This window comes from Ammospiza nelsoni, chromosome 22, assembly GCF_027579445.1.
Source record: "Ammospiza nelsoni isolate bAmmNel1 chromosome 22, bAmmNel1.pri, whole genome shotgun sequence".
Classification (NCBI taxonomy): Eukaryota; Metazoa; Chordata; class Aves; order Passeriformes; family Passerellidae; genus Ammospiza; species Ammospiza nelsoni.
The window spans coordinates 5328357-5352852 of NC_080654.1; the positions used below are offsets into that span (position 1 = coordinate 5328357).

The following is a 24496-nucleotide window of genomic DNA, read 5'->3' on the forward strand; positions in this document are numbered from 1 at the left end:
AAAGCTGGAATTCCTATAGGAGTTGGGGTCCCCTACAGGAGTCGGGGTCCCCTACAGGAGTTGGGGTCCCCGGAGCGGGACTTCTATGGAGCAGTTGTGAGCCCCCTGTGGTTTTGGGGTGCCTTGAAGTATTTGGGGCCCTTATAGGAGTTGGGGTCCCGCCAAGGAGTTGGGGAGATCTAAAGGATTTGGGGTGCCTGAAGGGAGCCGGGGTCTCCACCCGCGGATTTGGGGGCTCTGAAAGGATCTGGGGGCCCTTGCAGGAGTTGGGGTCTCCTCACACGGAACTGGGATCCCCAAATGAGTCGGGGTTCTGGGAGCTGGAATTCCCGTCCCCTACAGGAGTTGGGGTCCCCGGAGTGGGAGTTCCATGGAGCAGTTGTGAGCCCCCTGTGGTTTTGGGGTGCCTTGAAGTATTTGGGGCCCTTAAAGGAGTTGGGGTCCCCACAGGATTTTGGAATCCCCTAAAGGATTTGGGTACCTCGGAGCTGAGGTCTCCTGCAGGAGTTGGGGTCCCCTGCAGGAGTTGGGGTCCCCTAGAGGAGTTAGGAACCCCTCTGGGAGTTGGGGATCCCTCTGGGAGTTGGGGTCCCTCACAGAGTTTGTGTCTCTCGAAGGACTTGAGGATCCTTGTGATCCCGGAATTGGGGTCCCCCAGGACACCAAGGAGATGTGGGGGTCCCTGTTCCTGAAGGGATTGGGGGGTCCCTCCTGTACCAGGGGGTCCCTGGCCTCCTGCCCCCCTCCCCAAGGGACTGGGGGTCCCCCCCTGTACCAGAGTCCCGTGGAGACCCCAGGGCCCCCCCTGGGAATTGCAGTGTCCCTCCAAAGTATCGGGGGGTCCCTCTCCCCATGCCCTGCCCCATCTGGGAATGGGGGATTTGGGGTCCCCCTGCCTGTCCTCTATGGGGCGTGAGGTCCCCCATGGACCGGGGGTGCATGGGGTCACCCACCCCATATCCCTATGGTACTGGGGTCCCCGTGACCCCCGTGTGAGGGCCCCAGTCTGGGGGGGGGGGGCTCTGTCACCCCCCATTCCTTCAGGGAATTGGGGTCCCCCATGACCCCGGAGTGGGGATGGTTCCCATCACCCCACAAACCCCCCCGTGGCGGTCCAGCCCCCCTGTCCCCACCCCCTGCCCTGGGTAGGGGGGTCACCCATAGGGACACTCCTATCCTGCTTTTGGGGTCCCCCCCGTGCGCACCGCACCCCATCCCCCGCCCCGGCTAAATTTAAAGGGTGATGGTGGCGCCGCTCACCCTAAAAATAACCATCCCAAAATACCCGCCCGGGGGGGGGCGCCCCTGGGGGGCTCCCCACCGTGCTGGGGGCAGCGGGGCGGGGGTGGCACCTCGGGGTGGCACCGATGGGCGGGGGGGTCCCGGTGGGTGCGGGCTGGGGGGCCCGGGGGCGGTTTGGGGTTGGGCGGGTGCCCGGCGTGGAGAACAGAGGGGGCCTTGTGCTCGGGGCCGGGCTGCCAGCGCGGCCCCCCCGCTCTCCGTGGGGCTCCCACCCACGCCCGGGGGGGGACAGAGGGGGGGAGCCCCACTTTGCAACCCCCCACCCTTCATTCTGCTGAGAAACGGGGGGGGGGGGGGGATTTGGGGACGGAGCAGCCCCATGACCCCCCTGGCCGCGATGCTGGCCCTACATCCACGTGTGGGGGGGTGTTCCCATTCCCACGCGGCCCACGGAGGGTGGGCGCCACCTGCACGGGCTGCGAAGGGTTAATGCGGTGGGGGGGGGAAGGGGAGGGCGAAGCAGGAATGCGCGATAAGATCAGCGTGCCCCGGGGGGAAGGGCTGGGGAAGGGGGGGACACCCCACGCACGCTCTGCACACGCGTGTGCCCGGGGCACGCGCGGCCACGGCGCTGCTGGGGGGGCTCCTGGCACACCTGGGGGCGTTTGGGGACACCTGGGGGCATCTGGGGCCACCTGGGAGCGCTCGGGGCCACTCGGGGACCCTCCGGGCCCGCGGCTCACATGGCCTCTCGCCTCCGGCTCGTTCCCATCGCCAAAGATGGCCCGGCTATGGGATGAGGAGGAGGAGGAGGAAGGCGGGGAGGAAGGTCAGCTCAGACGCTGGGTCCTTGCCAGGACTCCTGGGTTTCCCCTCTTGCCATGAAAACCCGACACTGCCCCAAAAAGTCTTGTTATGTCACAAATGAACCTACTCCCCCCCAAAAAATCCCTCCTGAATATCTGCCTATACCCCTACCCCCAAAAACCCATCTCCCCCCATACCCACCTCCCCCCCACAAAAAAACCCCCATATCCCTTCCCCTAAAAATCCATTTCCCCCCCAAAAAACCCTGCCACTCATCTCCACCCTCCAAAAATCCATCTCCACTCTCCAAAACCCATCTCCCTGCCCAAAAACCCATCACTCCCCCTGCCCAAAATCCCATCTCCCCCCCCAAAAATCCCCCCTAAAACCAAACTCTCCCCTCCAAACCCCATTCACCCCAAACCCTCCCGTTCCTCCCCCCGCTATCCCGAGCCGTCCCGGGATAAATTAGGCAATGCCAGCAGGGAGGAATGCAGGGGGGAGGGGGCAGGGCAGGCGCATATTTGGGGCCCCCCTTTCTGCCCGGCCGTGCCGGTGACCCCGCAGCTGTTTCACCCCCAAATCCCGGGGGCGGATGGGGGGGACGGGGGGGTCAGAGCAGCTGTTTCTGTCCCCCCCCCTTCCCCTCGGGACCAGCATCCCACAGCTGTGCTGGCAGCCCCCCCAAACCCTGGGGTGACCCCAATGCCCCCCAGCCCGTGGGGACCCCCGGCAGTGGGGAGAGGGGAATTTTTTCATGGGGGAAGCACCTTTGAGCATGACCTTGGGGGGAACAATGAGCCAGGGGGGGACTGCTATTAATAACCCCCCCCGGTTATTATTCTTGTGCTGCGTCACCTCCTCTTCCTCACCCGGATGAATTAACGGGGGGGGGGCACATCCAGATTTGGGGGCCACTTGGACATTTGAGGGGCCACATCCAGATTTTAGTGCGGGAACACCCAAACTACCGGGGAACACCGAAATAAAGGGGGGGGGAGGTGTGTGAGGTTTTCCCCCCCAATTTGGGGCGCACTTTGGAAGCGGGGGGTTGGCAGCGTGGTGCTTCCTCACCCTCCTCTTCCTCGCCCCCCTTCCCCGCCGAGTTTTCCCCAGGGTGCGGGGCAGGATTTGGGCCGGGGAGTGGAAAATGTGAGCGGCGGCGGCGGCGGGGCCGTGGCGTCCGGCCGGGCGCGGTGCCCCGGCGGCAGCGGGGGGGTCCCGGCTGCCGGGGGGGCCCCGGGCGCCCGGGGCTGCGGGGCCGGGGAGCGGGAGAGGCTTCCGGTAACCGGAGAGGGGGGATCGGCCCCGACCCTGCGCCGACCGCGCCGGACACCCGGCCCGCGGCTGCGCTTCCTGCGGCCGGGATGGGGCTGGGGAGCGGGGCTGGGCAGTGGGGCACGGGTGGGGAGCGGGGCTGGGCAGTGGGGCACGGGTGGGGAGCGGGGCTGGGCAGTGGGGCACGGGTGGGGAGCGGGGCCTGGCACCCACGGGCCCGGGGCACGGGTGGGGAGCGGGGCTGGGCAGTGGGGCACGGGTGGGGAGCGGGGCCTGGCACCCACGGGCCCGGGGCACGGGTGGGGAGCGGGGCTGGGCAGTGGGGCACGGGTGGGGAGCGGGGCCTGGCACCCACGGGCTCGGGGCACGGGTGGGGAGTAGGACCTGTGCACCCAGGGGCGCGGGGCACGAGTGGGGGAAATTCCAGGGCCTGGGGAGCAGGGGCTGGCACCCACAGGCTCAGGGCACGAGTGGGGGCGATTCCAGGGTAGCCAGGGGCTGAGGAACAGGGGTGGCACCCAGGAGCTCAGTGCACGAGTGGGGAGCGGGGCTGGGCAGTGGGGCACGAGTGGGGGACGATTCCAGGGCATCCACGGGCTGGGGAGCAAGGGTGGCACCCACGGGCTCGGGCCACGAGTGGGGGCAATTCCAGGACACAACCAGGGCAGGGGCTGGGCAGCCAGGGGCTCAGGGCACGAGTCGGGGGCGATTCCAGGGGCTGGCGAGCAATGGTGGCACCCACGGGTTTGGGGCACGAGTGGGGAGCAGTGACTGACACCCACGGGCTTGGTGCATGAGTGGGGAATGATTCCAGGAGCTGGGGAGCAGGGGTGGCACCCAGGGGCTTGGGGCACGAGTGGGGAGTGATTCCAGGGCATCCAGGGGCTGGGGAGCAGGGGCTGGACACTCACGGGCTTGGTGCACGCGTGGAGGGCAATTCCAGGGCACCCACGGGCTCGGGGCACGAGTGGGGAGTGATTGCAGGACACCCAGGGGCTGCGGCGCCCGGGCTGGGCACCCACGGCCTTTGTGCATGAGTGGGGGGAAATTCCAGGGGCTGGGGAGCAGGGGCTGGGCACCCACTGGCTCAGTGCACGAGTGGGGGTGATTCCAGGACACCCACGGGCTCGGGGCACGAGTGGGGGACACGGTGGCAGTGCCCCCGCACACTCCATGTGGGGACTGAGCAGCCACCCCCGTGGGGACAATGGCAGAGCCCCACTCGCTGGGGACACGCGTGGGGATGTGGGGTGAGCACCCAATGCACATCTGGGGAGCGGCAGAGCCACCCCAAGCGCACACGGCCCCGTGCCTCAGTTTCCCCTTGCACGGGGGCCGGGCTGGCACCCACGAGGGACCATTTGGGGTGTTGAGTCCTCCGGTCCGTGTGACAGCGTGGCCCCCCCGTGTCCCCCCGTGTTCCCCCCGTGTCCCGTCCCCCCCTCGTCCCGCCTAATCCCCCGGCGCTTGTTTGCACAGCAAAGTGCTGCAGCGACGGATTCCTGCCGGGGCCGGGGCGGGGGCACCGGGCTGGGGCACACCCGGCTGGGGCACACGCGTGTGCATGGCCCCGGGGCACCGGGCACACCCGGGCACCGGGCTGGGGCACACCCGGCTGGGGCACACGAGTGTGCCAGGGCGCGGGTGTGGCAGTGCCAGCGTTCCCTGGCACCTGGAGGTGTTCACAGCCACCTTTGGGTGTGACTGTCGCCGTGTGTGTGCTGTCACACGCGTGGTGCTGCAAACACGCGCGTGTGCACGGCCGGCCGCGGGCGCGCCTCGGTGCTGGTGCAAACGCGCGTGCACGGCCACGTGTCAGCGTGCACGCGCGTCCCCGTGTCAGCGCACACGTGGAGCAGTGCAAACACGTGTGCGCACGCTTCCCGTGTGGCTGCACACCGGGCTCCGGGGCACTCTCCCCAGGGCCTGCACATGCACGTCCCGGTGCCGGCGGTCCCGGTGATCTCGGTGCAGTCCCGGTGATCCCGGTGATCCCGGTGATCCCGGTGATCCCGGTGATCCCGGTGCAGGCAGTCCCGGTGATCCCGGTGATCCCGGTGCCGGTGGGGGCAGGAATGCCGGGGGTGTGTGATGAGCTCATCCCGCTCCCTTCTCCCGGTGACGCCACCGCACAGCCACGCACCCCCACCCCCGTCCCCCCCGGGGTGACGTGTCGCATTCCATGGTGGCCCCGTCCCACGGTGGCCCTGTCCCACGGTGGCCCTGTCCCCAGGTCACCAGCAGTGCCCATGCCTGGGCCGACGCCTTCCCCGAGGACACGGTGGCCGATCACGTCGGGGACACGCAGGGACGGCGCTACTACCGACACCTGTCAGATGACGAGGACCTGGTGGCCTCTGGAGGTGAGGGGACAGCAGGGTGGGTGGGTGGGTCCTGATGCCACCCTGGGTGCCACTTGCACAGTGGATGGCACTGGGACCCTGTGGGAGTGGTAGTCACTTTGGCTGAATGTCACCGTGGATGGGTGTGACATACATGGGGGTTGTTACCATCAGCTGGTGCCACCACGGGTGCCACTCACTCACCTGTCCCCACTGCAGATGGGAAAGGGACCTGATGGCACCCAGCACTAAGGTGGCACTGGGTATGTGGGTGCCACCCTGGATGCTGCTTGCACTGTCCTCATTGTTCTTGATGCCACTGGGACTGGTGGCATCTGGTGATAAGGTGGCACTGGGTGGGTGGATGTCACAGCGAGCGAGTGCCGCTCGTGCTGCCCCAACAGAGATGCCACCAGAATTTGGTGGCAGACAGTGGCAGGGTGGCACTGAGGGGGTGAGCATCACCGTGGGTGTCACCGTGGGTAGAACCACCCTGGGTGCTCCCATGTTGTCCCCATGGTGGATGGCACTAGGACCTGGTGTCATGTGGCAGTAAAATGTCACCAGGTGGTGGCTACCATGGATGTGTGGATGACCACATGGTCCCCATTGTGGGTGGCATTGCGATCTGGTGGCATTTGGTGGCAGTGGGTGCTACCATGGGTGGGTGGATTTCATCGTGGGCGGGTGGGTGCCACCATGGGCAGGTGGGTGTCACCATGGGTGGGTGGATGTCACCGTGGGTGGGTGAGTGCCACCATGGGCGGGTGGATGTCATCGTGGGCGGGTGGGTGCCACCATGGGCAGGTGGATGTCACCGTGGGTGGGTGAGTGCCACCATGGGCGGGTGGATGTCACCATGGGTGGGTGAGTGCCACCATGGGCGGGTGGATGTCATCGTGGGCGGGTGGGTGCCACCATGGGCAGGTGGGTGCCACCATGGGCAGGTGGATGTCATCGTGGGCAGGTGGGTGCCACCATGGGCAGGTGGATGTCACCGTGGGTGAGTGGATGTCACCATGGGTGGGTGGGTGTCACCATGGGCGGGTGGATGTCACCGTGGGTGGGTGAGTGCCACCATGGGCGGGTGGATGTCATCGTGGGCGGGTGGATGTCACCATGGGTGGGTGGGTGTCACCATGGGCGGGTGGATGTCACCATGGGTGGGTGGGTGTCACCATGGGCGGGTGGATGTCACCGTGGGTGGGTGAGTGCCACCATGGGCGGGTGGATGTCACCATGGGTGGATGGGTGTCACCGTGGGTGGGTGCCCACGCATGGGGACCCCGCGGGCGGGTGCCACCCTCACGCTGTGCCCGTGGCAGATGGCAGCGGGGAGGATGGCAGCGGTGTCCCCTGGCCACCGAGCGTCAAGGCCCCGCCTCACAGCAGCGGGCTGGCACCCACCGGTAAGGGGACACTGTGGATGGCACCTGGCCCCGGGCTGGGCCCCACTGCTGGCACCGCTCTCAACCTCTGTCTCCTCTTCATCCTCCTCCTCCTCCTCTTCCTCCTCCTCCTCCTCCTCCTCCCCGGGGGCAGCGCCCGGGCCCCGCCCCGCGCCCGCGGGCATGGTGGTGGCCGAGCCCGAGGACGACCCCCCGATCAGTAAGTGACACTTTTTGGGGACCCCCCTTTTGCTGCACCCCCACTTTTCCTCCTCCTGTGCTTTACTGGGTGGGATCCCAAATCCCTGTGGGGATGGGGTGGACACAGCTGGGGATTACAAGGAACATCTGGACGGGGGGGTGTCACAGCTGGGTGGGGGTCACAGCTGGGCGAGGGGGATTTTTTGGGGGTGCAGGTGTCACCCCCAGAAGTTTTGACACCCCATCCCCAACTTTGGCACCCCCCACCCCCAGTTTATTTCCGGGCTCTGGTGAACTTCACCCGCAGCATCGACTACAGCCCGCGGCTGGAGGACCCTGACTCCGAGGAGTTCCGCGAGATTTCCGAGGCCGTGGTGGACACGGTGAGCGCTGGGGGGCACTCGGGGGGTGCAGGGGTGGGGGGCACCCGAGGGACCCTTTGGGGGAACCCGGGGGACCATCCTGAACCCTCATTTCCGACAGCTGGAGTCCGAGTATTACAAAGTGCCTGGGGACCAGGTGGTCAGCGTGGTCTTCATCAAGTGAGTGAGGGGGATTGGGGGGCTTTGGGGGGCTTGGGGGAGCCCAGGGGGGTTTAAGGGGTTTGGGACGTTGGGAAAAGGTGGGGCAGGGGGGCCTGGTGGAGCAAGGCATCATCTGGGGAGATTTTGGGGTGCAATGAGGAAGTTTTGGGGTGTAGAAGGAGCTTTTGGGCGTTTTGAGGATGATGGAGATGTTTGGGGGCGATGGGGCAGAGTGGAGGTGAAGGAGATGTTTTGGGGTGCAATGAGGGGCTTTTGGGATGCAGTGAGGGCTTTTGGGGTGCAATGAGGAGATTTTGGGGTGCAACGAGGAAGTTTTGGGGGGCAGCAAGGAGCTTTGGGAGTGCAGGGATTTTTTGGGAGTGACTGATGCATTTGGAGGTGATGGGGCAGATTGGAGGTGAAGGGGATGTTTTGGGGTGCAATGAGGAGATTTTGGGGTGCAATGAGGGGCTTTTGGGGTGCAATGAGGGAGTTTTGGGGTGCAGCAATGAGCTTTTGGGAGTGCAGGGAGGTTTTGGAGATGATGGAGATGTTTGGGGGAGATGGGGCAGGTTGGAGGTGAAGGGGATGCTTTGGGATGCAATGAGGAGATTTTGGGGTGCAATGAGGAGGTTTTGGGGTGCAATGAGGAAGTTTTGGGGTGCTTTTGTGAGGACGGAGAGGTTTTGAGGGTGTTGGGGTGGATTGGCAGTGATGGGAATGTTTTGGGGGTGCAAAGAGGGGCTCTTGGGTTGCAGTGAGGACATTTCAGGGTGCAATGAAAAACTTTGGGGAGTGCAGGGATTTTTGGGGTGACTGATGCATTTGGAGGTGATGGGGTGGATTGGAGGTGAAGGGGGTGTTCTGGGATGCAATGAGGGGCTTTTGGGGTGCAATGAGGAGGTTTTGGGGTGCAATGAGGAAATTTTGGGGTACTTTTGTGAGGACAGAGAGGTTTTGAGGGTGTTGGGGTGGATTGGCAGTGATGGGAATGTTTTGGGGTGCAAAGAGGGGCTCTTGGGTTGCCGTGAGGACGTTTCAAGGCGCAGTGAAGAGCTGCTGGGATTTTTGGGCTGACTGAAGCATTTGGAGGTGCTGGGGTGCATTGGAGGTGACGAGCAATTCTCGGGGTGCAGTGTGGGTGGTTTGGGGGTGCAGTGAGGCCGCTCTGGGATGCTGACCCGCTGTCCCCCAGGCAGCTGGACGGGGACGTGTTCGTGGAGCTGGACGTGGGCTCGGAGGGCAACGGGGACGAGGCGCAGCTCGGGGGGGTCCTGCGGGACCTGCTGGCCGGGGGCTCCATCGCCTCCTACCTCACCTCCCCCCTGGGCTTCCAGTTCCGCCGCCTGGGAGCCGGTGAGACTGGGGGGCTCTGGGGGGGTTTTGGGGGGTTTTGGGGTGCTCTGGAGCAGTTTGGGGTTGGAAACCTCAGAGCAGCGCATCCCAACCTGCGTCGCTCTGCTGGCTGAATTATATGGGTGGGGGGGATGTTTTGGGGTGCCCCCCCTGACCCTGCGCCCCCTCCCTGGCCGCAGTGACGCCCCAGCCTCGCGCCTGCACCGCCGGGGAGTTCTCCTGTGGCAGCGGGGAGTGCGTGGCCCTGGAGTATCGCTGCGACCGCCGGCCCGACTGCCACGACGCTTCTGATGAGGAGGGATGTGGTGAGGCAATGGGGCACCCCAGAACCTCCTCTGCCCTCACCAACCCTCCCTGCCCTCATTGCCCACCCCATGGCTCTGATACTCCCCCTCTGCACCCCCCTTTCCTGCCTATAACCTTCCTATTGTCTCCTCCTGCACCCCCAGTTCCCCCTTACCCCCTGCTCCTATTTTAGTCCTACACCCCCATAAACACTCCTCACACCCCTTTTTCCCCCCATATAACCCCTCTGCACGCCATTTTGCCCCTACACCCTCCCATAAGGCCCCCCCTTGCACCCCTCGCACGCCCCTTTTGCTCTCTATGCCACTCTGCACCCTCATTTCTCACTTTGATCCCCCTGCACCCACATTTTACCCCTATGCCCCCATAAACATTCCTCACACCCCTTTTTTCCCCATATAACCCCATTTTACCCCTACACCCCCATAAGGCCCCCTTGCACCTCTCCCACACCCCTTTTGCCCCCTATATCCCTCTGCACCCCCATTTCTCACTCAATTCCCCCCGCACCCCCATTTTACCCCTATGCCCCCATAAACACTCCTCACAACCCTTTTTTCCCCCCATATAACCCCTCTGCACCCCATTTTGCCCCTACACCCTCCCATAAGGCCCCCCGTTGCACCCCTCGCACACCCCTTTTGCCCAGAATACCACCCTGCACCCCAATTTCTCACTTCAACCCCCCTGCACCCCCATTTTATCCCTACACCCCCATACACATCCCCTGCAACCCCTTTTTCCCATATACCCCCTTATACTCTACTGCCCCCTCGTTTCCCCCCAAACCCCTGCACTCCATGAACATTCCCCACACCCCTTTTGCCCTCTGTAGCACTCTGCACCCCCATTTCTTACTTTAACACCCCTGCACCCCCATTTTACCCCTATGCCCCCATAAACATTCCTCACACCCCTTTTTTGCCCTTTATAACCCCTCTACAGCCCATTTTGCCCCTACACCCTCCCATAAGGACCCCCTTGCACCCCTCGCACACCCCTTTTGCCCTCTATGCCACTCTGCACCCCCATTTCTCACTTTGATCCCCCTGCACCCACATTTTACCCCTATGCCCCCATAAACACTCCTCACAACCCTTTTTCCCCCCACATAACCCCATTTTGCAAAGCACCCCATTTTACCCCTACACCTCCATAAGCCCCCCTTGCACCTCTCCCACACCCCTTTTGCCCTTTATACCACTCTGCACCCCCATTTCTCACTTTAATCCCCCTGCACCCCCATTTTACCCCTATGCCCCCATAAACACTCCTCACACCCCTTTTTTCCCCTTTATAACCCCCCTGCACCCCATTTTTCCTCTAAACTCCCCCACAAGCCCCCCTTGCACCCCTCCAGCCCCGAGACCCCCCCTCTTCCCCCCTAAATCCCCCCTAACCCCCTGCACCCCATGAACACTTCCCACAGCCCTTTTGCCCTGTATACCCCTCCACACCGCTCTGCACCCCCATTTCTCACTTTAATCCCCCTGCACCCCCATTTTACCCCTATCACCTCCATAAACACTCCCCACACCCCTTTATTCCCCCATATAACCCCCCTGCACCCCGTTTTATCCCCATGCCCCCATAAACACTCCCCACACCCCTTTATTCCCCCATATAACCCCCCTGCACCCCGTTTTATCCCCATGCCCCCATAAACACTCCTCACACCCCTTTTCCCCCCATATAACCCCCCTGCACCCCGTTTTATCCCCATGCCCCCATAAACACTCCTCACACCCCTTTATTCCCCCATATAACCCCCCTGCACCCCGTTTTATCCCCATGCCCCCATAAACACTCCTCACACCCCTTTTCCCCCCATATAACCCCCCTGCACCACATTTTTCCCCTACAACCCCCCCATAAACCCCCCTTGCGCCCCTCTCCTCCAGCCCTAAATCCCTCTTCCCCCCTAAATCCCCCGCTAACCCCCTTTTTCTGCCCCCAGAGCCGTCCCCACGGCCGCCCCCCAGCACCGCCCGCCCGGCCGCCACCACGCGCCCGCTGAGCACCGCGCCCGTGGGCACCACCCCGGCGTCCCCCCTGCGCCCCTTCACCCCTCGGCCCCCCAGACCAGCGCCCGGGGGGTGCCAGGGGGGCGAGGCCGCCTGCAGGGACGGGCGCTGCGTGCCCAGGGATTACCTGTGCGACGGAGAGCGCGACTGCGCCGACGGCTCCGACGAGGACGCCTGCGGTGGGTCTGGGGGTGCGCAGGGGATTTGGGGGGCTCTAAATAGCTGGCAGGGCATGGCTTGGGCTGGTGTGCTCCGTGCCAGGCTGGGAAGGGCTGGTGGGGTGATGGGAGATGGGGCGGTCAGTGTTGGGTCACCAGATGTGTCCCCGTTGGGCCCAGTTGTGGTGAAGTAAAGTAAAAATCAGCTTTAATGATGGTCTGGGTGAGGGCATTGAGGTCCACACCAAGCTGGGTGTGAGTGTGGATCTGCTGGAGGGTTGAGGGCCCTGGACAGGCTGGATCCAAGGGATGAATCCATTGGTGTGAGGTTTAACAAGACCAAATCCCAGGTTCTGCACTTTGGCCACAAAAACCCTGCAGTGTTACAGGCTGGGGACAGCAGCCAGGCAGAAAGGGACCTGGGGACACTGGTGGACAGCAGGCTGGACACGAGCCAGCAGTGTGCCCAGGTGGCCAAGAAGGCCAATGGCTCCTGGCCTGGCTCAGGAATGGTGTGGCCAGCAGGAGCAGGGCAGGGATTCTTCCCCTGTGATGGGCAGCACCTCCAGTGCTGTGTCCAGTTCTGGGCCCCTCAATTTAAGGAGGACGTGGAGGGGCTGGAGCTTGTCCAGAGCAGGCCAACAAGGCTGGTGAGGGGTCTGGGACACAAGAGCTATGAGGAGCAGCTGAGTGAGCTGCTGGGCTCCTGACCCTGGAGAAAAGGAGGCTCAGGGGGGACCTTGTCACTCACTCTACAACTCCCTGAGAGGAAGGTGCAGCCCAGTGGGGATGAGCTCTACTCCCAGAGAACGAGGAACAGGAGGAGAGGACACAGCCCTGAGGTGTGCAGAGAGGTTTAGGCTGCACATTAGGAAGAAGCTCCACACAGAAAGGGTGGCTGGGCACTGGAAGGGGCTGCCCAGGGAGGTGGTGGAGTCACCATCCCTGGGAGTGTTTAAGGAAAGCCAGGATGTGGCACTTAGTGCCACGGTCTGGGTGACAAGGCGGTGTTGGGTCATCAGTGATCTCAAAGGTGTTTTCCACCCTGGGATTTTGGGATTCTGGGTGCTGACCTGCCCCGTGCCCCCCCAGGCACCCCATCCCCCTGCGAGCCAAACGAGTTCAAGTGTGCCAACGGGCACTGCGCCCTCAAGCTGTGGCGCTGCGACGGCGAGAACGACTGCGGCGACGGCTCCGACGAGAGCGACTGCCGTGAGTGCGGGGGCTCGGGGACACCGTGGGGACACGGGGACACTGTGGGGACACGGCTGACACCGTGTGTCACCCCCTGCAGCCACCAAGGCGCCCGGTGCGGCCTGTGGGCCGGCGGAATTCCGGTGTGTGTCCAGCGGGACCTGCATCCGAGCCAGCTACCAGTGCGACAGGGAGCCCGACTGCCCCGACCGCAGCGACGAGGTTGGATGTGGTGAGTGACACCAGAGGGGACATGGGGACCACTGCTGGGCTGGGGATGGTGTGCCAGTGATGCCGTGGCACCAGGATGGGGACACTGTGCCCGAGCTGTCCTCAGGGTATGGGGCTGTGTCTGAGCTGGGCTGGGGAGCCTCTGCTGTGACACCAGGCTGGGGACACTGTCCGGGGGCCTCGTGCCACTATAGAGGGCTGGGGACATTGTGTCATGGTGTCAGGCTGGTGGCACTGTGTTTAGGGACATTGTGCCATGGCACTGGGCTGGGGACTCTATGCCCAAGCCAGTGCCACAGAACCATACTGGGGACACTGTGTTTGGTGGTGCCCGTGGTGGTGACAGTGACTGGGTGGCAGTGGCAGCGTCCCTGTCCCCCGGGGGTGCTGTGCGGTGTGGGTGATGCCCGTGGTGGTGACAATGACTGGGTAGCGGTGGTGGCAGTGTCCCTGTCCCCCAGTGGTGCCCGTGGCGGTGACAGTGACTGACTGGGTGCCAGTGGCGGTGTCCCTGTCCCCCGGTGGTGGCAGTGGCGGTGACAATGACTGACTGGGTGCCAGTGGCAGTGTCCCTGTCCCCCGTGGTGCCCGTGGCGGTGACAATGACTGACTGGGTGGCGGTGGCAGTGTCCCTGTCCCCCGGGCGGTGACAATGACTGACTGGGCGGCGGTGGCAGTGCCCCCACAGGTGGTGACGCTGCCGCGGGAGTCGGTGAGGGCAGTGCCAGGCCAGACCGTCACCTTCACCTGTGTGGCCACCGGTGTCCCCACCCCCATCGTCACCTGGCGCCTGAACTGGGGACACACCCCCAGCAGCCACAGGTGGGCGGGGACGGGGGCGGGGCCTAAGGGGTGCCGGTTGCTGATTGGAGGAAGGGGCGTAGCTTGTCACGGGAGGAACTTGTGATTGGCTGCGGTCTGTGAAGGGAGGAGCTTCTTTTTGGGGTGGGGTCTGTGTGGGTGGGGTTTGTTTGGGGGCTGAGGTGCTGGGACCAGCCTGGGGGCGGGGCTTATGTGCAGGGCGTGGTGTGAGTGGGCGGGGTTTGGCAAATGAGTGTTGTAATTATGATGTGGGCGGGACTTTTGAGGTGGGAGGAGCTTGAGATAGGGGCGGGGTCGGGGTGTAATCCGGTGTCATGCGGTGGGAATAGGCTCCTGGGCTGGGGCTGGGCATGGGTGTACTGGGTATGTGGGGCACTGGGTGTGCGGGGCACTGGGTGTACTGGGTGTGTGGGGCACCAGATGTGCCCAGTATCAGGTGGTGTGGGTGTGCAGGGCACTGGGTGTACTGGGTATATGGGGCACCGGTTGTGCCCAGTATCAGGTGATGTGGGTGTGCAGGCACTGGGTGTGCAGGGCACCGGTTGTGCCCAGTATCAGGTGGTGTGGGTGTGCAGGCACTGGGTGTGCAGGGCACCGGTTGTGCCCAGTATCAGGTGGTGTGGGTGTGCAGGGCACTGGGTGTACTGGGTTTGTGGGGCCCTGGGTGTGCAGGGCACTGGGTGTCCAGGCTATTGGGTATACTGGGTGTGCAGAGCTCCAGCTGTGCCAGGTGCTGCGTGTGCCGGGCACAGGGTGTGTGTGGCTCCCGGCTGTGCCGGGCTCCGCTTGTGCCAGGCTCTGGGTACCAAACGTGCCCCACAGGGTGTCGATCGTGAGCGAGGCTGGGCAGGGCACCCTGACAATCCGGGACGTGAAGGAGGCTGATCAAGGCGCCTACACCTGCGAGGCCATCAACACCCTGGGCATGGTGTTCGGCATCCCTGACAGCATCCTCACCGTCACGCGCCCCGGTGAGCCACCCCTCCCTGCTCCGTGCCACCAACCCCACCGTGGCACTGTCACCATCACCCGCTGTCTCATCTCCCACAGGGCCGTGTCCCGAGGGCCACTTCCAGGTGACAGGGACATCCCGCTGCCTGCCCTGCTTCTGCTTCGGTGTCACCACCTCCTGCCGTGCCACCACCCGGCACCGCCACCGCCTCCACCTGCGCTTCAACCGCCCCGACGACTTCAAGGGTGAGCTGTGGGGACAGGGGACAGGGGCTGGGCAAGGACAAGGGACGCAGCAGGGGCTGAGCGTTTTCCTTGCAGGTGTCAACGTGACGGTGCCAGCAGCGCCATCCGCACCGGTGCTCTCAGCCACCCAGCTCCACGTGGATGTGGGCACTGAGGAATTCCAGCTGCTGGACCTGTCTCGCCGCTTCCTGGCGCTGGACGCCTTCTGGGCACTGCCAGAGCCCTTCCTTGGGGACAAGGTGATGCCGGGGCAGGGGCAGGGCTGGGCACACCGGTGGCACGGCCGCTGACAGCCCGCTGTGCTGGCAGGTGGACGCCTACGGGGGAGCGCTCAGCTACGGGGTGCGGTACCGGCTGGGCCGGGGGCCCCCCGAGCCCACCGCCCACCCCGACGTGCTGCTGCGGGGCCACGGGCGGCAGCTGCGGGCACGGGCTGGGGACACCCGGCCTGACGTCCTCAACCGGCGGCACGTGCCCCTCACCGAGGTGGGTGTGAGAAGGGGTGGTGGTGGTGGTGGTGGGGAGGTGGTGTGGGTGGTGATGGGTGGGTGATGATGATGGTGGTGCTGATGGGTGGGTGATGCTGGGGATGGGTGGGTGATGATGGTGGTGGTGGATGAGTGCTGCTGGGGATGGATGAGTGATGCTGGGGTTGGGTGGGTGATGCCAGTGGTGATGAGGAGGATGGGTGGGTGATGATGCTGGGGATGGGTGAGTGATGATGAGGATGGGTGGGTGATGATGCTGGGGATGGGTGGTGATGATGAGGATGAGTGGGTGATGATGGTGGCGGTGATGAATGAGCAATGGTGATGGTGGTGACGCAGAGAGGGGGTGGGTGACACTGGTTATACTGGTGGGTGGCTGAATCCAGGCATGGGAAGGAGATACTGATGAAGGGCGGGAGATACTGATGAAGGGCGGGTGGTACTGGTGGCAAGTGGGTGATGCTGGTGGTGGTGACGGTGGTGATGAAGATAAAGGGTGGGTGGTGCTGGTTTTACTGGTGGGTGGGTGAATCTAGGGATAGGAAGGAGATATTGATGACGAGTGGGTGATGCTGGTGGCGAGTGAGTGATGCTGGTAGCAGTGATGTTGATGATGGGCACTGATGCCAGTGGTGGCAAGTGGGTGATGCCAGCATTACCATCACCCTGCTGTGACACTGCTGTCACCATCCTGTCAGGATCACTGGGAGGACGAGCAGGGTGCCCCTGTGAGCCGGGAGCTGCTGCTGCTGGTGCTGCAGGGGCTGGAGGGCATCTTCATCCGGGCAGTGTATGACGGGCGCATGGCCAGCGTGGGGCTCAGCGACGTGGCCATGGACATCACCAGCACTGCAGACACCAGCCTGGGGCCGGCTGGGGACGTCGAGGAGTGCAGGTGAGCACTGGCAGCACGGTCAGGGGCTCAGTGCCACTGCTGCTGTGATGCCACTGTCACACTGCTCTGTCCCCAGGTGCCCCGTGGGCTACACGGGGCTGTCGTGCCAGCGCTGTGCCCCCCGTTTTGAGCGGGTGACAAGGGGACCCTACCTGGGGACTTGCTCTGGCTGTGGCTGCCACGGCCACTCCAGCACCTGTGACCCCGTTTTTGGGCACTGCTTGGTAAGGATGAGGGGTTGATGAGGTGACAAGGGCACAGGGACACAGCACAGGATCACCACTCCCCTCTGACCTGTGTCCCCCTCCCAGAACTGCCAGCACAACACGGAGGGTCCCCAGTGTGAGAAGTGCAAGCCTGGCTTCTTCGGCGATGCCACCAAGGGCACAGCCACCGCTTGTCACCCTTGTCCCTGTCCCTACACAGAGCCATCTCGCAGGTGGGTGCCAACCCCAGGGACCTGCCCCTGATGTCCACGCCCTGGTGTCACCATCATTGTCACCCACAGGTTCTCGGAGTCCTGCTTTTTGGACACAGATGGCCAGGCCACCTGTGATGCCTGCGCCCCTGGATATGCTGGTCGCCGTTGTGAGAGGTGGGTGGGGGGGTCCCTCCCCATAACGCCCCCACCTGACACCCCCACCCATCACCCACCCATCACCCACCTATCACCCCACCCATCCACAGGTGTGCCCCAGGCTACGAGGGAGACCCCATCCAGCCGGGTGGCAAGTGCACCCCAATTGGTGAGTGGAGGGTGCTGGTTGGGGGTTCCCTGCACCCTTGGGTGCCCCCCATCCTCACCCTTGCTGCCTGCAGGCCAGGAGCTCGTCAAGTGTGATGCCCGCGGGGGCCAGGACGAGGCGGGTGGCACTTGTCGCTGCAAGGTGAGGGCAGGGGGCTGGGGGACAGTGGGGCAATATTGGTGGGGACAATGAGGGGGAAAACACGGGGCTGGGTGTTGCCATCCCCCACTGCACCAGCCTGGTCCCAGGTACCCAGTCCCTGCCCTAGCAGCCATCTTAACTCTACCCCATGGCACCCAGATTCCCTGAGGCAACCAGTCCCACTCTCCCATGGTAGTGAGTCCCACCCCTATGGTGCCCAGTCCAATCCCTGTGGTGCCCAGTCCAATCCACCCAGCACCAATCCCATCCCCTGCCCCATGGCACCCAGCCCAACTTCCCCAGAAGGACTCTCTCCAATCCCCCATAACACCCAGTCTGATCCCTGGGGCACCCAATCCAATCCCCCCAGCACCAATGACAATGACAACCCCCCATGGCACCCAGTCCATCCCCCATGTGACCCACTCCAATCCCCCATAACACCCAGTGTGACCCCCATGGCACCCAGTCTGGTCCCTGGGGTACCCCATCCCACCAGCCCCCCCAATCCATCCCACCCGCTGCCATGCCATGTTGTGCCAGTCCCACCCATTTCCCTGCTCACCCGTGCCCACCCTGTGTCCCCAGTCCAACGTCCGTGGCCGGCTCTGTGACTCCTGTGCCGCTGGCACCTTCCACCTGAGCGCTGCCAACCCCGCGGGCTGCCTGCCCTGCTTCTGCATGGGGCTGTCCCGCTCCTGCGCCAGCTCCGCCTGGCACCGACACCAGGTACCCACGGGACAGGCCGGGCCATCCTGGGCCATGGCTGCCAGGTCTTGTCATTGTCTTGATGTGCCATTCCATGCCATGGCGTGTCTTGTCATTATCTTGATGTTCCATGCCAGGCTATCCTAAGTCTTGTCATTGTCTTGACACATCATCCCATGTATGCCATGTCTTGTCATTGTCTTGATGTGCCATGCCATGCCATGCCATTCCATGCCATGGTGCCATGTCTTGTCATTATCTTGATGTTCCATGCCATGCCATTCCATGTCTTGTCATTGTCTTGATGTGCCATTTCATGTATGCCATGTCTTGTCATTGTCTTGATGTTCCATGCCATGCCATGCCATGCCATGCCATGCCATGCCATGCCATGCCATGCCATGCCATGCCATGCCTTGTCATTGTCCTGACATTCCATGCTATGGCATGGCATGTCTTGTCATTGTCTTGCTGTGCCATTCCATGGCATGCCATGCCTTGTCATTGTCTTGATGTACCATGCCATAGTAGTGCCATGCCATGCCATGCCATGCCATGCCATGCCATGTTGTGCCATGTCTTGCCATGTCTTGCCATGTCTTGCTGTGTTGTGCAGTGACGTGCCATTATACGTTGCACCATGCCATGTGGTGCCATGCCATGCCATGCCCACCACAATCCCTTTGCCAGGTGCTGCTCAGCTCTGAGGACTCGGCCCCGCTGCCCCTGGCCAACCTGTCGGGGTCGCGGCTGGCAGGGGCAGTGCCACACTTCGTGTCCCCGCGGGAGCTGCGCTTCGACGCCTTCCGAGAGCTGCCACGGGGCGCTCACTACTGGGTGCTGCCCGCACCCTTCACCGGGGACAAGGTGACACAGCCGCTCTGGGGACACCTCTGTGCCTCTCCGTGTCCCCACCATGCAGTTCAGGGAGTGGGTGGCCCCGAGCCATGCTGAGTGTCCCCACAGGTGACAGCGTACGGCGGGGAGCTGCGCTACACGGTGACACACCGGGCCCCAGCTGGCGCTCCTCTGCCCTCTCGGCACCCTGATGTGCTGCTCCAGGGCAATGGCATCCTCCTGGAGCACTTCTCCAGTGCCACCCCCCCGGCTGGTGTCCCCACCACTGTCACTGTGCCCATCCGTGAGGTGAGAGGGTCCCTGTGTGACACCCACAGAGGGGTCATGGAGGGGTGCTGGGGATGGGTGGTCTGGGGGCCCCAGGGTCAGACTGGCTGCCATGGGGAGGTCACCCTGGATGCCCCAGGGTGCAGTGGGGTATGGCAGCCCCCATGTCACCCCGGTGTGTGGCACAGGCCGCCTGGCGCCGCGCAGATGGGCACGATGCCACCCGCGAGCACCTCCTGATGGCCCTGGCCGACGTGGACCTGTTCATGGTCCGGGCATCCTACTCAGAGCAGCCAGAGGAGAGCAGGTGAGCTCCTGGTGGGGACAGGAGGGGACACAGCAGGGTGGCAGGGCAGTGCTGACGGGACATCCCCTCTGGCCCCGCAGACTGGCCGATGTCACCCTGGACGTGGCAGTGCCACACGCCACCGGCCGCCCGCCCGCGCTGGAGGTGGAGGATTGTGCCTGCCCCCCTGGGTACCGCGGGGCCTCGTGCCAGGTGAGACCCTCGGGTCCCCTCACTGCCACTGCGGGGATGCTGAGCTGTGTCCCACCCCCTGCCACTGTCCCCTCTAGGACTGTGACACCGGCTACACCCGCAGCAGCGCCGGGCTCTACCTGGGCACCTGCGAGCCGTGCCAGTGCCACGGCCATGCCAGCGAGTGCCACCCTGACACCGGCGTCTGCCAGGTCAGCTGGGGACACCCAGGGGACTGCCCAGGAGCTCCCATGGCAGGGACACCGGTGCCATCACCCCCTTTCTTTACAGGGCTGCCGGGACCACACGGAGGGTCCCCAGTGTGACAAGTGCCAGCCTGGCTACTACGGTGATGCCACCCGCGGTGACTGCCAGCCCTGTCCTTGCTATGGACCCCACGGGGACACCCAGTAGGTGCCATTCCCTGGTCTGTCCCATCCCTGAGGACACTGCCTGGGTGTCACCTGTCCCTTTGTCCCCTCCACAGGGTGACAAAGATCTGCTTTGAGGACACGGATGGGCAGCCCACGTGCAGTGCCTGCGCCCCAGGGCACAGCGGGCGCCTCTGCGAGAGGTGACAGGGACACTGGGCTGGGGCAGGGGGTGTTTTTGGGGTCACTGCTCCTCTCACTGCCTCATTTGGGTTTTCCCCCCATAGGTGCTTGCCCGGGTACGTGGGGGACCCGCTGCGGGGAGAGCCGTGCCGAGGTGAGTGTCACAGGGCAGGACAAAGTGGTGGCACTGTGGTGGCACTAAGAGGGGTTGTGGCTGACTGTGTGTCACCCCTCAGTGCCAGGTGTCCCCGGTGCACAATGCCAGTGTGACCTACGAGGCAGCACCGGCGAGGGCTGCGATGCCAACGGGCAGTGTCACTGCAAGGTGAGCCTTGTGCGTGTGTCCCCAACCCCAGGCAGGGTGACAGGGCAATGTCACCGCGCTGTCTTCCCCCGCAGGCCAACGTGGAAGGTCCTCAGTGTGCCACGTGCCGTCCCCACCACTTCCACCTGAGCGGGGATGAGCCAGCGGGGTGCCTGCCCTGCTTCTGCATGGGCATCGTTCAGCACTGCACCAGCACTGCCTACGCCCGCGGCACTGTGAGCGAACCCTCCTGTCCCCACACGTCCCCAGGGTGTCCCCACCTGTCCCACACCCCTCTCACCCCTCGATCCCGCAGATCCGGACGTCCTTTGCCGCGGGGGATGCGCAGGGGTTCGCCCTGGTGAACCGCCAGCGCAGCACCCGCGTGGACAGCGGCTTTGGGGTGCAGCCGGGGCACCCCCAGCCCCACCTGAGCTACGAGCGCTTCGGGGAGCTGCCCCCTGACTCCTACTACTGGCAGCTGCCACCTCCGTACCAGGGGGACAAGGTAATAGGGTGAGCCCGGGAGGACAGGGGTGCCCATGGGAGCCATGGGAATGCCCCACCAGGGGCTGCACCCCCTCCCCATGGGCACCCCGGGCACTGTCAGGGAAGAGGTTGGGCACAGCCTCCTTGTCTCTGACCTTCTTTTTTTTCTTCCTTTTCCCCTTTCCCTTCCCTTTTTCCTATTTTTACCTTGTCTTTTTCCCCTTTGCCCCTTCTGTTTTCCCTTTTCCCATTTTCTCCTAATTTTTGCCTTTTTCATCCCTACCCTGTGCCATCCTCTGTTCCCATCATCATCCCCATTCTATTCTTTCTCCTCTTTCCCCATCCCCTCCCCTCCCCCATCCTCTTCCCTTCCTCATCCCTACCCTCTTTCTTTCCCTTTTCCCCTTCCACTTTCCCCTCTTTTCCTTCTCCTCTTCCTCATCCCTATTTCATCTCATCACTTTTCCCGTCCCCATCCCTGTCCCCATCATGCCCATTCTCTTCCCTTTGCCCATCCCATAATCCCATCCCATAATCCCATCCCATAATCCCATCCCATAATCCCACCCCATTATCCCATCCCATCCCATAATCCCATTATCCCATCCCATTTTCCCATCCCATTTTCCCATTATCCCATCCCATTTTCCCATCCTATCTTGTCTCATCCCATCCCCCCATCCTGTCTCATCCCATCCCATAATCCCACCCCATTATCCCATCCCATCCCATCCTACCCCATAATCCCATCCCATTTTCCCATCCCATTTTCCCATCTCATTTTCCCATCCCATCCCATCATCGCATCCTATTATCCCATCCCATTATTCCATCCCATTATCCTATAACCCCATAATCTATAATCCCACTATCCCACTACCCCGTTATCCCGTTATCCCATTATCCCTGTGTTCCCAGGTGGGCTCCTACGGCGGTCGGCTGCGCTACACCCTGACCTTCACCCCGGGGGGACAGGGAGCGCCCCTGCCCGACGCCGACGTGCAGATCACAGTAAGGGGGTGCTGGCTGGGGTGGCACAGGGGCACACCGGGTGACACCAGGACCCCCTGACCCCCTTGTCCCCATTGTCCCCCTTGTCCACAGGGCAATGACATCACGCTGGTGGCCTACCAGCCTGACCTGTCCCCGCGGACCCCCCAGGCCTTCGAGATCATTTTTCGGGAGGTAGGAGGTGCTGGGCAGCCTTTGTGCCCAATGTCCCCCTTTGCCACAGCGTGTCCCCTGCTCACCCCCTGTTCCTGCAGCAATACTGGCAGCGGCCAGACGGGCAGCCAGCAACACGGGAGCACCTGCTGATGGCACTGGCTGACCTGGATGAGATCCTGATCCGAGCCACCTACTCCACGAGCACGGCCGCGGCCGCCATCGCCGACGTGGCCATGGACACGGCCGTGCCCCCCCAGCCTGGCCTGCCCCCCGCCCCCGAGGTGGAGGAATGTCGCTGTCCCCCTGGGTACCACGGGCTGTCCTGCCAGGTGAGCCCAGCCCAGCCTTCCCAGTGTCACCCCGACACCCCCATGACCTCCCTACCCTCCTCCCCACTAGCTCCTCATCATCCCCCAGCAGCCCTGGGTGACCCTCCATCACCACCATCACTCCTTTCATCACTGTCCCCATCATCAACCCCAGCATTCCCCGATCATGGCCGGTATCACCCTCCATCCCCCTATCCCTCCATCATCCCCCATCATCACACCCCATCATCATCCCTCTACCCTCTCATCCCCCATCAAACCCACCATCACCCCACCAGCCTCACCCCTGTGACCCCTCCATTCTCCCCACAGTATCACCCCCTCATCACCTTCCATCACCCTCCATCATCCCTCCATCATTGCACCATCATCATCACCAGCAATTCCATCATTGCCCATCAGCCCCCAGCATCCCCCCAGCACCCCCTATCACTCTCCCATCACCCCCCATATCACACCACATCATCACCCCCCATGACTCCACATCATCCCCAGCATCAACCCTACATACTCCCACCCAGCACCACCCCCAGCACCCTCCATCAACCCCCCCACCCAGCCCACCCATCATCATCCATCCATTCCCAGACCCCCCATCACCTCAGTATCACCCCCATCAGCCCCATCATCCCTTAATTCTCCCTTCAGCAGGGAGGATTTATCCCATCATTCTCCATCATCCCATCAGCCTCCCCCCATCATCACCATCACTCCCCCACCCTCCCCCCAGCATTGCTGCCATCACCCCCATCACTCTTCATCACCCCCAGCACCCCCACCATCATCCATCTGTCCCCCAAGCCCCCTCCCAGCCCTGCCCAGCCCCGTGCCCAGGCTGTGGGGGTGCCAGCTCTGTCCCTCCTGCAGGACTGTGCCCCCGGGTACACGCGCACGGGCGGGGGGCTCTACTTGGGCCACTGCGAGCTGTGCGAGTGCAACGGCCACTCCGAGAGCTGCCACCCCGAGAGCGGCGCCTGCTCCGTAAGTCCCCACGTCCCCAAACCTCCTGGGGGGAGCTGTGGTGTTGGCCCAGTCCTGACACCCCGATCTGTGCCCCTACTGTCCCCCAGGGATGCTTGCACAACACGGCAGGGGACTTCTGTGACCAGTGCGCCCCCGGCTTCTACGGGGATGCCACCGCCGGGACCCCCGAGGACTGCCAGCCCTGCGCCTGTCCCCTCCCGTACCCCGAGAACCAGTGGGTGCCTGCACTGGGCTGGGGGAGCTGGGTGCCAGGGAAGGGAACTGCCCTCACCTTGGTCTGTCCCCGCAGGTTTTCCAGGACCTGTGAGAGCCTGGGCGGCGGCGGGTACCGCTGCACCGCCTGCGAGCCGGGCTACACCGGGCAGTACTGCGAGCGGTGAGGCTGCTGGCACCCCAAAACCTGCCCCACAAACCCACCCCATGGGCTCACCCTCAAACTCCATCCCAATATACCCATTGCCAGAACCAACCCCAATATACCCCTCCAAAAACCACCCCGTGGGATCACCCCCAAACCCCATCCCAGTATACCCCTCACCAACCCAATATACCCCTCTATAAACCCACTCCATGGTCTCACCCCGATATACCCACCCCAAAAACCCATCCCAATATACCCCTTGCCAGAACCAACACCAATATACCTTCCAAAAACCCACTTCATGGGCTCACCCCCATATACCCACTCTGCTCTACCTGCCCTGATGTGTTCACCCCCATATATCCACCCCAAAACCTCACCCTGATTGAGTCACCCTTATATACCTATCCCCAAAGCCCACCTTCATTGGCTCACCTTCACATACCCTGATGGGCTCACTCCCATTTATCCACCCACACATTCCCACCCCAATACACTCCTACTGTACCCACCAATGTGCTCACCCCTATGAGCTCACCCCAATACATGCATCCTAAAGAACTTCTGTGTACTCACCCCGACATATGCACCCCAATTTATGCAACCCAATATACTCACCCTGACAGCCTTCCCCTTACAGACCCACCCCAAAGTGCT

General features: G+C 63.4%; 1 protein-coding gene across 1 annotated transcript in view; it reads left to right on the forward strand.

The window, feature by feature from the left end:
• HSPG2 (heparan sulfate proteoglycan 2) overlaps positions 1-24496 on the forward strand; it is a 48011-nt gene that overhangs the window by 673 nt on the left and 22842 nt on the right. Inside the window, 38 exon segments of the mRNA XM_059487421.1 lie at positions 5561-5690; positions 6995-7078; positions 7532-7641; positions 7742-7800; positions 8978-9138; positions 9318-9443; positions 11402-11647; positions 12719-12838; positions 12921-13052; positions 13729-13873; positions 14696-14844; positions 14924-15070; positions 15146-15309; positions 15380-15556; positions 16257-16453; positions 16530-16677; positions 16765-16892; positions 16962-17048; positions 17141-17199; positions 17273-17340; positions 17929-18069; positions 18739-18915; positions 19015-19194; positions 19362-19480; positions 19561-19672; positions 19750-19863; positions 19943-20061; positions 20139-20225; positions 20310-20359; positions 20442-20530; positions 20605-20745; positions 20826-21017; positions 21917-22009; positions 22103-22183; positions 22264-22494; positions 23362-23475; positions 23565-23692; positions 23768-23854. Coding sequence (XP_059343404.1) covers positions 5561-5690; positions 6995-7078; positions 7532-7641; positions 7742-7800; positions 8978-9138; positions 9318-9443; positions 11402-11647; positions 12719-12838; positions 12921-13052; positions 13729-13873; positions 14696-14844; positions 14924-15070; positions 15146-15309; positions 15380-15556; positions 16257-16453; positions 16530-16677; positions 16765-16892; positions 16962-17048; positions 17141-17199; positions 17273-17340; positions 17929-18069; positions 18739-18915; positions 19015-19194; positions 19362-19480; positions 19561-19672; positions 19750-19863; positions 19943-20061; positions 20139-20225; positions 20310-20359; positions 20442-20530; positions 20605-20745; positions 20826-21017; positions 21917-22009; positions 22103-22183; positions 22264-22494; positions 23362-23475; positions 23565-23692; positions 23768-23854 — 4892 coding nt within the window.